The sequence below is a fragment of the Balaenoptera physalus genome, assembly GCF_965194825.1.
Source record: "Balaenoptera physalus genome assembly, chromosome: 2".
Taxonomy (NCBI): Eukaryota; Metazoa; Chordata; class Mammalia; order Artiodactyla; family Balaenopteridae; genus Balaenoptera; species Balaenoptera physalus.
The window spans coordinates 121,948,319-121,961,552 of record NC_138883.1 but is presented as its reverse complement, the minus strand read 5'-3'; the positions used below and the strand labels follow the sequence as shown (position 1 = coordinate 121,961,552).

Genomic DNA, 13,234 nt, shown 5'->3' with positions numbered 1-13,234 from the left:
AGCAAATGACTGCAGTTTCCTGTGACCCCAGACCAACCTCCAGCAGCGCCTGGTGCTGGGATCACTCTGCCCCTCGGTACCCTTCATGCGTCCCAGCTAAGCCGGCCACTCTGCTGCCACTGCCACTGCCCATGGAGTCATGCAGCAAGCAGACCCACCTTTGGTCCCTCATAAAGGAAAGAGTCCCATATTTTAAAGAGGATGTCACTAACGACGCTATCCACAAACACCACCAGAAACCAGTTGAACGTGATGAGGGTGTAGTCGACTTTGTACTGTTCAAAGTGGGCATGCAGTCGAGGCAGCTTCTCACTCATGAGGTCTCTGAACACCCGCTGGTCCACCTGGAGAGGGAGCAAAGGGGAGAAGTGTATGGGGGGCCGCCACTGCACTGAGCAGGCCATCCGGGACCCCGGAGGGGCTGCAGGCCCATCACAACGCACAGCAGCGCAGCTGTTCCAAGTGCTCTGCACCCACTCTGGGGCGAGCCCGAGAAGCAGCTGACCTTGCACACTGCAGGTGCTCACCAAGTGCCCCCTGACTGTCATCCTTTCCACAGAGTATGGGGGTGGGTTCTGTGGCCTGAAAGCCACTTCTGTACTCAAAATGCCCCATGAGAATGGGCTGCTGCAGAGCCGGTGGCATAGTCGGTCTTGCTAATCCACGTGGAAATACAGAGGGTGCTGCTGCAAAGGGCCACATACCCGAGTCTCGGGCCAAAGAGGAAGTGTGATATCACCACATCCATTCACCAAATATTTACTGGGCTGTGTGGGGCAGTGAGAGAGCAAGGACTCCAGAGTCAGCTGGACCTGAGTTTGGCTTTCAGCTCTACCACTTTCTAGCTGGGTGGCCTTGGGCAGATTATGTTCTAGACAGCTCTGTGCCTCATCTGGAAAACAGTTAATGATCTCTCTCTCCCAGGGCTATTGTGAAGATTGCATGAGACTTAGGTAAACACATATCAAAATAGGTGGCTGTTACCCCTCCCTGCTCTGTGTCAAGCAGGGGCCAGTGCTGGGCAGAGAGTTGAATCAGGTTCAGCCCTGACCTCTAGGAGCTAAAAGACGAGTGGGGAAGCCAGATGTATGGACTGTTACGATAGCTGTGGCCACCAGGGCTTGGTAAAGATGTGTTTACAGAGCATTACAGAGCCCCGGACGAGTCCCAGCCAAGCCTGGAGGAGAACAGCCCTGCGGTGGGAGCACAGGATTCTGGGCAGAAGGGGTGAGAAGGACGCAGCCCAGCCTGGCAGAAGCACCAGGTCCCTGAGGGGCAGACCTCACCTACAGGCCAGGGGCTTCTCCAGCCTTTGTCTGTGACCCACAAGAAAATATACATCAGCCATCACCTAGTCTGTGTGCACAGAAGAGAAACAAACTCACAAACAATACTTAACCTCACAAAGTAGGACACACTTTGATGCCTCAGTTCTACTCTATTCAACTTAATTTGGTGAAAAAAACAAAAAAAGCTAGTGCCAATACCGATTACTCATGTTTGAAAAACGCAGCAGGCAATGAAGGAGAAGCGTTACGAGGCTTTAAGCAGGAGAGTGATGCGGCTGGATTTGTACTTTAGATCCATCTCTCCACCTGAAACAGGGGGTCAAGCTGAAGGGGGAGCAAGGCCCCATGGAGGCCCCACCACACCCGGGGCAGAGGGGATGAAAATCGGAACCAAGGAAAGGTGGTGGGAGGAGAGCACCTGGGTCAGAGCTGTGTGGAGGTGAAGCCTGTAGGAGCCTACGTGGAGGTGAAGCCTGTAGGAGCCTACGTGGAGGTGAAGCCTGTAGGAGCCTACGGACCCCTCTGCTGTCGGAGGTAAGGAAGAGGGTGCTCAGAATACACAGGCTTCCCACAGGGGCATGGGGACGGCAGAGTGTGGTCCCCTGAGGCCGGATCACAGGAATGAGGGCTGGGCTGGGGAAGACTGCGACATGCTGGTGCCCGAGGGGCATCTGCAGCAGGATAACTGCAGCCCACCAGAGACCCGAGGCTGAGGCTCCAGGGCCTGGGTGGAGTGAGGTCACCTTAGGTGAGTGGTGAAACCGTGAGAAGGAAAGAGACCAGCAGAGGACAGCAAGCCACAGGTGCACCATGGGCCAAAGCCAGGCCGTCCAGGAACGAGAGCAGTGAGGAAGAGCCCGCTGCACGGGAAGTGCATCCACCTCATTAGCGTTCCCTGAATGGTACGCTGTGAGGGGAGTGTGAACCGGTACAACCATTTAGGAGAGCAATCCGGCAACACCCAGGAAACAGGAAGACTCACCCTACAGCAAGTCTACTCCTAGGAATGGATCCCAGAAAAACCTGCCAAACTTTCACCTGCATATCAGTCAAGATAAGATAGAAGATGTGATAATTCCTGGGATTACTGGGATACTAAAATAACTAAAAACAATCTAGATAAATGTTAAAATGACATTTTAAAATGTCCTTTTTTTAGGACAATCCAAAACTTTGAAAAACTCAATTGTTTATCCCTTTGGGAAGGTTTGCTTTTTAAAAAAAATATAGAAGCCATTATAGTCAAAAAAATTTTTTAAAGAAAGAATGTTACATAGGTTCAAGTAGGTATCATTGGTTGAAATTTAAAATTTTAAAAGGCAAAGTAACTTAAAAAACTAAAAACATTATTTTTTACAGAAATGATTCTAAAGCATTGTAAAGTCACCCTAGGGTGCACAGAGGATAAAATTCAGGAATCATGGTTGGAAACATACATTTTTGTCCAGTTTGCTTTCTGACTAGAAGAGACAAAATTTTGAAGATCTAAATTTGCTGAAATGAATTATAATTAAGTTTTCTTAGAAGACTTAAAAAACAAAAGTATATAAGAAGTTATAAGACTTCCCTGGTGGCGCAGTGGTTAAGAATCCACCTGCCAATGCAGGGGACACGGGTTCGAGCCCTGGTCCGGGAAGATCCCACATGCCACGGAGCAACTAAGCCTGTGCGCCACAATTACTGAGCCCGCGTGCCACAACTACTGAAGCCCATGCGCCTAGAGCCTGTGCTCCACAACAAGAGAAGCCACCGCAATGAGAAGCCTGCGCACCGCAACGAAGAGTAGCCCCCACTCGCCGAAACTAGAGAAAGCCTGCGTGCAGCAACGAAGACCCAATGCAGCCAAAAATAAATAAATGAATTTATTTTTTTAAAAAGTTATAAAACCCTCCCGTGGTGTGCAAAAAGTATCAGTCTCTCACCTTCTCACCCACATCCACTCCCCACCTCTGTAAAGTTCTGATAGGTGGACCAACAACTGAAAGGCAAGTTGTAAAAGCATCCCACGCGTGCATGTGCGGTAGCCACGATGACAGGCCACTCCTGGACGTCTTCTTCGGCCAGCTTCCCTGGAAGCCCAGCTCCTCCCTCTGGGCAGGGTCAGCATGACTCACTAGTGATGGGTCTTCTTTTCTGCTGGTGCTATTCCATCCCTCAACATTTAAACAATGACTACATATTTGCACACATTTCATGCTTGGCACTGGCCAGTGCTGGGGACAAGAGACAACAGGACAAGGTGCTACTTTTAAGGGGTTATAAACGGGCAAGGGAGACAAGACAGCTGACCACTGGACCAAGTGATGGCGATGTGATGCATTCTGACCAGAGGGACTGGGCTGAAAGTGCCTGAGAAGAAGGGACCAGTCAGCTGGCCTTGAAATGGGAGAAGAACGAGGCACACACCTCTCCTCCCAGGTAGGTGGCAGATGGTGTCTTGTTCTCGAGGCTGCCGGGTGCTTGGCAGACGGCTGGTGTGGGGCAGGCTGCCAGGGACACTTGCTCGGGCCTCTGTTCAGCCCCTCTCAGCTCAAGAGGACGTGGAATGACTGTATTCATCTCTGTGTCCTCAGCGCCTAGCGAGGTCCTGGTGCACAATGTGCACTGAACTGCTGAGCATCTGGACTGCAGCGCAGCGTTAAGGGGCTCAGGCACTGGGCTCTGGCAGGAGGCGGCTGACAGCGATTTGCAAAGTACAGCGCTGGGGGCTGACTGCACACACAAAGCCATCCGCATTTTAAGAGTGGCCTTACGCAATGTCCATCATAGGAGAATGGTTAAATACCTCAAGTCCATTCACCCAATGGAATATTATAGCCACCAAATATGATGGTTAAAAACTATATAACTATATGAGAAAATGCTCACGCTGTCATGTGAACCAGCCAGGATAATCAGTCTCTCAATTTGGATATCTAAATGTATTGGGAAAAAGTAAAAAGGAAATATATCAAAATGCTAACTGTGATTCTCAAGCTGGTAGGATAACAGGTGATTTTTCATTTTCTTAATATATATTTCTGTATTACCTAACTTCAGAGAGCATCTATTACTATTAAAGTCAGGGGGAGGGACTTCCCTGGTGGCACAGTGGTTAAGAATCCACCTGTCAATGCAGGGGACATGGGGTCGATCCCTGGTCCGGGAAGATCCCACATGCCATGGAGCAACTAAGCCTGTGCGCCACAACTACTGAGCCTGAGCTGTAGAGCCCGCAAGCCACAACTACTGAAGCCCACACGCCACAACTACTGAAGCCCGTGCACCTAGAGCCCGTGCTCCACAACAAGAGAAGCCACTGCAATGCGAAGCCCTCGCACCACAACCAAGAGTAGCCCCCACTCGTCACAACTAGAGAAAGCCTGCACACAGCAACGAAGACCCAATGCAACCAAAAATTTTTTTAAAAACCTTTAAAGTCGGGGAAAATGTCTCTTTAGGGTTTACATTTATGTTGATGTGACAGTGTGAGGCAAATTTTATCTTAAATTCACATACTTAAAATAGGTCTTCCCCTTCTGCCTGTAATAACACTATTAATAATAATTTTATTGAGTTTTTACAGTGTTCTAGGCATATTAAACTCTTTTAATGCATCATCTGAATTCAACCTCAGACACTCTATACGAGGAGAATATGACACTCATCTTACATACAGGGAAACTGAGGCACAGAGATGTTCAGTGATGTGGCCAAGCTCCACAGCTCCAGGACAGGGCCTGTCTTCCCACCCGGCCACGTAACCCCGAGCCCAAGCACACGGAGCACACGGAGCACTGATGTGCTCAACCACGCCTCAGTGGAACTAAGAAAGACCAGCGCTTCATTCTTCTCATTCAGCAACACTGAGTCATCTGAAATGTTGAAGCTACTCGCTTCCAGGTGTCCATGAACACATAAAACTTTCTTTACTGACCTCTTCATTCGCACCTGACTGTGCCAGCTGCCTCTTCCCACTGCTGTTCATTTCCTACTAGTTTACCCACTATTTTAACAAAAACTAATCTTTAGTTTAATTAGCAAAGTGAAGCGATCACAGGGAGACCAGATGGGCTTCTCCGGGATCAGGTGGCATCCATGAAGCTGGGACAGGAACCCAAAGGAAAGCCCGCTCTGTAGGAAGGCCAAAGCTCACCCTCCTGACGTCCTCCCACGGCACTCCAAAAGGCAGTGGCGGGGCAGGGGGAGAGCTTGCGCCCAGAGCCACAGATGTCTGAGGCCAAACCCCAGCTTGGGCTCTCCGTGGTGGCACCTCAGGCAAGATGCTTAGTGGATTTGATCCTCAGTTTTCTCCCAAGTAAAATGGGGATAACCATACCTCCACTCACATGGCTCTGTGCAGCTGTGTGGCTGCTAGCAACGGGCTGGGGCTCCCTTTCCCTGGGCAAAGAGCTCACGTGAATTCAGACACTCACTTCTGGGTGCGAGAGACACTAAAATGAAAGACAGGGCTGCAGCCCTTAAGCTGGAAGACAAGCAGGCACGCAGGACGACCCAGGAAGATAACCACTGTCACCAAGGCCTGGGCCAGAGCAGGGGGAACGGGAGCAGGCCCTGAAGGCAGCTTTGGGAAGGCAGGAAAGTATCACACAGGAAGGGGCACATGAGCTCAGGCTGAGCAGCAGCTTTCTAAGGAGGTAAGCGGGGCAACGGGGTCTAGGTAGTGGAACTGTGTACAAAAGTACACAGAGAAGGGGGTACCGCCAGAGAACAAGGGCTCCATCACAGGGCATGCTGCGCTCCCAGCAGCCCAGCAAGCAGGCAGGTCAGGGTGTGGCAGGAGGCTGGGCTCTGCCCGGAAGCGGGGGTGGGCGGGGCGGGGAGTGGTGAGGACGTGGCTGAATCTGTGAGTGAGGTGGAGAGAAGGACTGGGTGAGTGAAGGCAGGAAGAGAGGAGATGAGGCAACTGCAGTGATGCAGGAGAGGGGATGGTGACCTAACAGTGAGGGGCGAATGAGAGAACAGATCTGAGAGCCGCCAGGCAGGTGGCAGTGCTCAGAAACCGCAACTCCAGGGACAGAGAGAGAGAGGAAGGAGGAGGAGTGCAGGCTGACTCGAGTTCCTGGCGGGTGAGGGGGCAGTACAGGTGGTAACAGAGGGCAGTAATGAGGATTCCTCCAAAGGCAGAAATGCAAACAGAAAGTAAAATTCAGGGCTCAACCAGGCAAACAGAAGGCACACTAAACATTTATAACAGGGATTTACCCAGGGCAACGGTCACACTGGTGACAGAAAAGCTGAGAAACCAAACGCTGATGGTGAGGCAGCCCAGAGGCCAGGGCAGGAAGCCACCCCCAGGCTGGAGCAGGGAGGTACCCGCTGGCATGAAGAACCCGCCAGACAGGAGCTGGCACCACGGAGGAGACAGTCACCGGCAGAGGCAGTGCCCAGGACGGAGAGGGAGAAAACTGCCTTCAGCTCCCGCGCCCTCCTCCGCTGGCCAACACAGGAGCTGGGAGACAGCCTGCGGGCCCAGCTGTCAGGACAGAAGTAGAGCAGGGGAGGGCAAGGAGTGGCTGTGAGCAGGCAGGCCAAGCACTGGCACAAGCCTGGAGAAGAGGATGCGACGGAGCACAGACACGGGCACAGCTGCGGTCAAGAGAAAAAAAGGCTCTTGGGCAGGACTGGACCAAACGTCAGACACAGGAGGCGGGTTGCCAGTGGGGAAGCAGGGAAAGGCCATTACAGAAGCCAGTGACGGCAGCACCCCCAGCCCAGCATAGGGAAGAGATGCCCTGGGCTGCAACGGCCAAGGGTCTGGTCCAGAGTCGGGACTGTCCCAAGTGGAGACAGAACCCCTGGACTCTCCCAGCCCACATAATCCTACCCGCCCCCTGGCTTCAGACTCCAGGCGTGGTGGGCATGAACTGTGCTGTTTAGATCTCCTGCTGTGGGCGGTACTGACAGCCCCAGCGCTGCCCCTCTGGATCCATCACCACATTTGTTTACAGAAGCCATGTCGCCCCCTCTGCTTCCAGCCAGTGAGTGAGCAGGGAGGGCACTAATGCAGCCCGTTCCCGTTGAGACGTGTGCACCTTTAACAGGTGACGCTGGCTTGAGGACGCCGCACGGGCCTGGCCAAAACTTTCTCAGAACTTCACAGTAGGCTGGGATCTTTCCCACCTACCCAAACCTCCTTCCTTCCCCTGGTCTGGGGGTTCACCGGGCCTTCCCCAGTCCCTCCCCTAGATCCTTCACAGGTCTTTTTCCTCAGAATCTCTGGCACATCTGCTTCTGCCTTGGTCTCTGCTTCTTGGAGAACCCAAGCTAACACACCAAGCTCCCCAGGCACCCCTGGATTGTGGCTTAGCTGGCCAGGCAGGCCGAGCCCAGGGGAGACAGTGCTGAGCAGTGACCACAGAGCAGGTCTGCAGGCCTGGTCTGTTTATCTCTGGTTGTAGCAATCACTCTGCTGGCTTCCAGGGCGCTAAGTGAGCCTGACCTGGCACTTGCTCACAAGCAGCCCGGCCCAGTCTCCAGGGCAGGCCCAGCCTCGGTGCGGCACCTTGTTCAGGGGTCCACACACATGGAGCCTCCCCCACCAAGGCTTAATTCAGGTCACATTTCAGCTCTAATTCTACAGGTTTTTAACTGAAGCACAATATTTTTAGAAGTACCTGGGATCCTAAAAGAGTCTTTGTGTAATAGTCTCGAGGCATGAAAACTTCCACTATGGTGACTAGACACCAGAAAGCATCTTCTTGTTCCAAGTATAGGAGGGCCACTGCCACCAATCTACAAGCAAACGGAGAACAAGGTGAGCGCCAGCCTCCTAGCCCAGACCCAGGCAGCACGGCCCGTCTTCACAGAGGCCTCTGCAGTATGCTGCACTCTCTCACGGCCACAGCAACTTCTAGTTCTCCAAGAAAGAACACCAAATGAGTGTTCCTTGGTGAGGGTGGCATTTCCTAGTTTGAGAAGCAAAGCTACATCCACCCTCCCCTTCATTTGGTTTTTGTTTAAAGATGATGAAATTGTTTCCCAATGAGCAGCCAGCCTCATTTTTTAAAATGTTTTCACAATAAGATTTTTGCTAATGCAGCTAATTCTTCGAGTTTTTTGTTCAAGAAGTTCCAACTAATCCTTTTATGCACAAAAAATCCAGGGGTGAATATAAGGGGAAAAGAACACATGATGGTTTAAAAACAACTTTCTTGATACCAGTCTACTTGAAACGGGGCTTCAGACAAATGAACCACTGCGGTGGGGCTTTCTCAAAGAACTGCATCCACAGCACACACGCAGGGTGGGAAAGGGGACCGTATGTATCACCGGTTATGTCACTCACAATGGAAACTTGGGTCTGGCTATTTACATGGTCACCACTGAGAGGTTACTCATCCAGTAACCCCAGGTCTGGCTCTGAGCGGGCATTCAGGGCAGAAGGCTGAAAAGGACGAGGCAAGAGAAAAGCCCCCCTCTACATATCCAAGAACCTCTGCTCGTGACATGAAGCTTCTGTGCATCACTTACGGAAAACCCTATAGTCGCTTCTCAGAATCTGTTTTTGTTTTCTTCCTTGGATAAAATTATAATGAAATCTCAAATTAAAAGGTTAAAAAAAAAAAAACTGGGAAGGGGATGCCTTGAGTAGGAATGAATGGGATGGAGAGTAGAAAGGTTACAACAGGTAGAGACAGACAAGGAGAGAAAAACAGGACATGCACAGCACCTGCGGACGCCAGGAGAAGGGGTAGAGAGGCTGAAATGAGCAGAGCCTTTGACGACATCACTTTTAGTTAACTGATGTTCCAGATGACAGGCTTGAGTCACTGAGGAAAGGCTAGCATTCTTCTGCTGAAGTTCTGGGTTCACAGTTCTGTTCTCATGTACAAAATAATGTGGTGAAAAAAAATCCAGTAAAATGGTTAAAATGTAGAGGCCCTAATGGTGATGGTACGGAGAAAGATCTAATTTTCTGGAAAGTCTCCTTATGTGTGGAACAGCTGATTCCATGGCAATGTCAGATAAATGGGGTGTTACTGCACCCCTAACAGGCATGCTCAAGTCCTCGCCAAGATCCCTTAAGTTTCAGAGGTTTTTAGCTTCCAGGAATTTTTAGACTGAGTATACAATGTGAACTGTGCATTTAAGCAAAACAAGGCTGCTTTGTTAGGCAATAACTTATTTACAGGCTTTTTTTTTTTTTAAATGGGGACCATCGAGGAGCAGCCACAGTCCCTTTTACTTTCAGGGCCCAGAGAGGGCACCCTGTCCTGACCACCACAGAGGCAATGACTTCCTGGAAACCATTGGTTTCAGGTCTTAACCAACTAACATTCCACTTTAAAATTTTTTCTTCCTGCAATACTCTCATTTCAGATGCAAATAGATAGCCCTTATCTGGAGGTCAGTATCCAGCACAGATGAGGATTAAAAAGGCCCAAGAGCTGCCAGAGTAAACGTCAGCATTCAAAACTCAGTGCATGCACTTGACTTAAGGAGAATTGCTAAAGATAGCACACGGAGCTTTTTCATTCTTTGTCCATATTTCTAGCAAGCTTGGTTACCTACTTTGATTACACAGAGGAATATAAAAGGACTCTAATGACAGCAGTAGAAGTGCGCCAGCGAGGTAAGAGACAGACAGGAGGTAAAAAGCACCCACAAGCACTCAAAGTCCAGACGGGGAGCAGCTTCATGGAGAACAGACCTCAGTACCTCCCGTGGCCTCGTCCCGGTGCAGCTCAGCTCAGAATGAGGAGCCTGGATCATTTAGAGAAGGTGAGAGGCTTTTCAGTGTCCTCTGCCTATAGAAGCAGGGAAGTATGCCAGACCTGCAGAAGGCTCTCAATACAAAAGAAAACAAGTTTGGGCTCTTCAAGGGCTAGGTTTAACCAGCTGAAAAATCGTTTGGGGCAACCTCTTGATTGACAAAGATCCTGTATAAACAAGGAGTGGCCTTGTTTTCACATCAAGCATTATAAATGAATGAAAGCAAACTTCTGATCAAAACCTGAGTGTGATGAGAATAGCAAGGAATCAAAATGAGAAACCTAGTTGTTTCAAACAGTTTGACTTTGGTGTTCTTAATATTGGATTGGCCAAAAAGTTCATTCAGAAAACCCGAACAAACTTTTTTGGCCAACCCAATACTTTCCAAAAGCATGTCTGTTTCTCTCAATTATTCTAGAATTGGGGATACTGCATAATTAAAACTAGCTTACTGCAGCTGTTGATATTTATTTCCCTTAAAAGACTGGTTTTTCTTGGCTCACCAGGAGAGGAGGGGGCTGTCAGGCAGCGCCTGGAGCTACAAGTTATCTTAACAGCAAAGAGGAGCCCTCTGTGGGCCGGGCACCCACCTGTTTAGACCTTGGCAGTAGCCAATGTCTGGATTCCGCCAGGAGAAGGCGAGCAGGACGTTGCGCAGCTTCTGTATGCCTTCCGAGGTGGGGCACGAGTAATGTTTGTTGTTGGGCAAGGTCCGCAGCAGGTCCAGCTCGATCTGCTTGGAGGCCGGGTTCTGTTTCTCCAGAGCCTTCTGAAGCAAGGTCTGGAAGTAACCAGGCTTAGTGCTGTCCTTGAATTTCCTGGTGTGAAGGTCCACACACCACTTCCACACCTTGGAACGGTGCTCATGTGGAATGCCTGCACGGATCAGGTTCTTTAATTCTGGAGAGCACATCATCTCCCTGTTCACTGTGCTCGCAAAATAGTTTTCCCACTTGACCCCAGTGGAAACCTCCTGGTTTTCTGTGAGGTAGAGAGTCTTCAGGTCCAACGCCCGGACTTTGGCGACCAACTTCTCTTCCTCGTCATCCTCTGGGACAGTCCTAAACCCATAAATGTCATATTCACTGTTGAGAAAAACAAAAGGAAAAATTAAATGATGCAATCTGGCAAGAAGGCCAATGAAACAGAAAAGAGAACCTAGAAATCTACCCGTGTGTAAATGGCACTTTGATATATGACCAGGCATTTCAACTCAGTGAGGAAATAATAAACTTCTCAATAAACAGAGTGAGAAAAACTGGCTATCTATATGAGAAAATACTACGTTAGATCTCTCCTTTATACTATACAGGAAAAAAATCAATTCTAGATGGCTGAGGTGCTAAATGTGAAAAGCACAGAAGAAAATACAAGCTATCTGCAAATACAAGGCTGATAAATTTGGCTACATTAATATACATGTGCATGTATGTTTATATAGCCTACATATACACATCCATAACACTTATGCTCGAAAAATGTTTTAAAAAGTGAAAAGACAAGGGAGAAAACATTTGTAAGACATTAGGGATGAAAAAGAATTAAGAATTCTTTTTATTTCTTAAAAAGAAAAAGAATTATTCTGCTGTGGTAGGCAGAATAATGGCCCCAAAAAATGTCCCTGGAACCTGTGAATATGTCACATTACATGGCAAAGGAACACTGCATGTGGAATTACAGTTACAGAACTTAAGACAGGGAGATTATCCTGGGTTAGCCGGGTGGGACCACAGTAAACACAGGAGCCCTTAAAGTGGAAGAGGAAGGCAGAAGAGTGGACCAGAGATGCGACAAAGGAAGAAGAGGCAGGAAGGATGTGAAGTGGGAGAGGGCCTGGACCCACGGTTGCTGACTTTGAAGACGGAAGAAGGCGGCCACAAGCCAAGGAATGCAGGTGGCCTCCAGAAGCTGGGAATGGCCACACCTGACAGCCAGCAAGGGAACAGAGACCTAGTCCTACAACCAGAAGGAACTGTATTCTGCCAACATCCTGAATAAGAAAGGACACAAACTGTCTCCAAGAACCTCCAGAAAGGAACACAGCACTGCTAAATACCCTGACTTCCATCCAGCGAGACCATGCTGGGCTGCTGACCGACAGAACTGTTGCATAATAAATATGTATCACAAACTTATTGGCTTAAAACAATAATTTGTTATGGCAGTCATAGAAAACCAATACAAAGGCCTTTCACACACTGCTGCTGAGTGTGTAAACCTGTACAAGCACTTTGGAAATCAGATCTAGCAGAGCTGAAGATATGCATTCCCTATAGGTCAGGAATTCCACTTCTAGTCTACACCCTGGAGAAACTCTCTCACGCAGACACACGGACACATGGATACACGTACCACGATGTTTACTGCACCATGGTTTGTAACAAGGAAAAATGGAACCATTCTTAGTGTTCACCATGAGAGAAGGAATAAAAATGTGAAATTGTGAGGCAGGTAAAAAAAAATGCTCAGGAGCTACATGTATCAACCTGTATAATTTCAGAAAACAATGTTGAAAGAAATAAGTTGCAAAAAGGTATGAATATGGTAGGATTAGCATATTAAAACGTGTCTTCAATTAGAGGTACATATTGAAGGGTTTAAAGCTGAAATGACATGTCTGGTACTTGCTTTAAAATATTCCAGGGAGAAAAAAAAAAAAAACTTTGGAGGGGAAGGGTACGAAGAAACAGGATTGCCAAAATGTTAATAATTGCTAAATTACTGGGTAACAGTTGCATATGGGGGTTGTCATATGATTCCGTCTACTACTTTGTAAGTTTGAAATTTTCCATAATGAAAAGTTAAAAGTAAATCAATATACACAGCTATTGTTCTAGTTATACATGAAGTTTGAAAAGATACAACATGAATAGTAAGAGCCCAAAACACAAGCGGGAAGAAGACTTGGTGCCCTCAGGGCAGACAGCTAGGCCGCCCTCACGGGAGTCCCCCCGCCACTGCGGATGCAGCACAAGCGCACAGCACGAGCGCACAGCATGGAGACAGCGCTCCTGGCCTGGGAATGGGGCTGCCCAGTCTGGGGCCACGTCCTTGCCACTCACCGTCTATGTGACCTGGGCAAGTTACATCACCTCCCTAATCTCAGCTTCCGCATTTGCTGAGCAAGGATAAAAACATCCGCCTGGCTGAGCTGCGTTAAATACAAGCCTGCATGTAGGTCCCTTGGCACGGCTCCCGGCACACAGGCCTCGGTAAGAGTTTTTTAACAA

The 13,234-nt window shown here is 49.0% G+C and overlaps 1 protein-coding gene across 6 annotated transcripts in view; it reads right to left on the bottom strand.

Moving 5' to 3' along the window:
- TBC1D2B (TBC1 domain family member 2B) overlaps positions 1-13,234 on the bottom strand; it is an 86,968-nt gene that overhangs the window by 9,055 nt on the left and 64,679 nt on the right. For 4 of the 6 annotated variants that reach the window (XM_082450782.1, XM_082450784.1, XM_082450783.1 and 1 more), the window contains 3 exons: positions 10,595-11,089; positions 7,907-8,024; positions 159-344 (listed from right to left, as the gene is read on the bottom strand). In XM_082450782.1, coding sequence (XP_082306908.1) covers positions 159-344; positions 7,907-8,024; positions 10,595-11,089 — 799 coding nt within the window. The remainder of the gene's footprint in view (positions 1-158; positions 345-7,906; positions 8,025-10,594; positions 11,090-13,234) is intronic. The other 2 variants (XR_014260871.1, XR_014260872.1) reach the window with 1 other exon arrangement.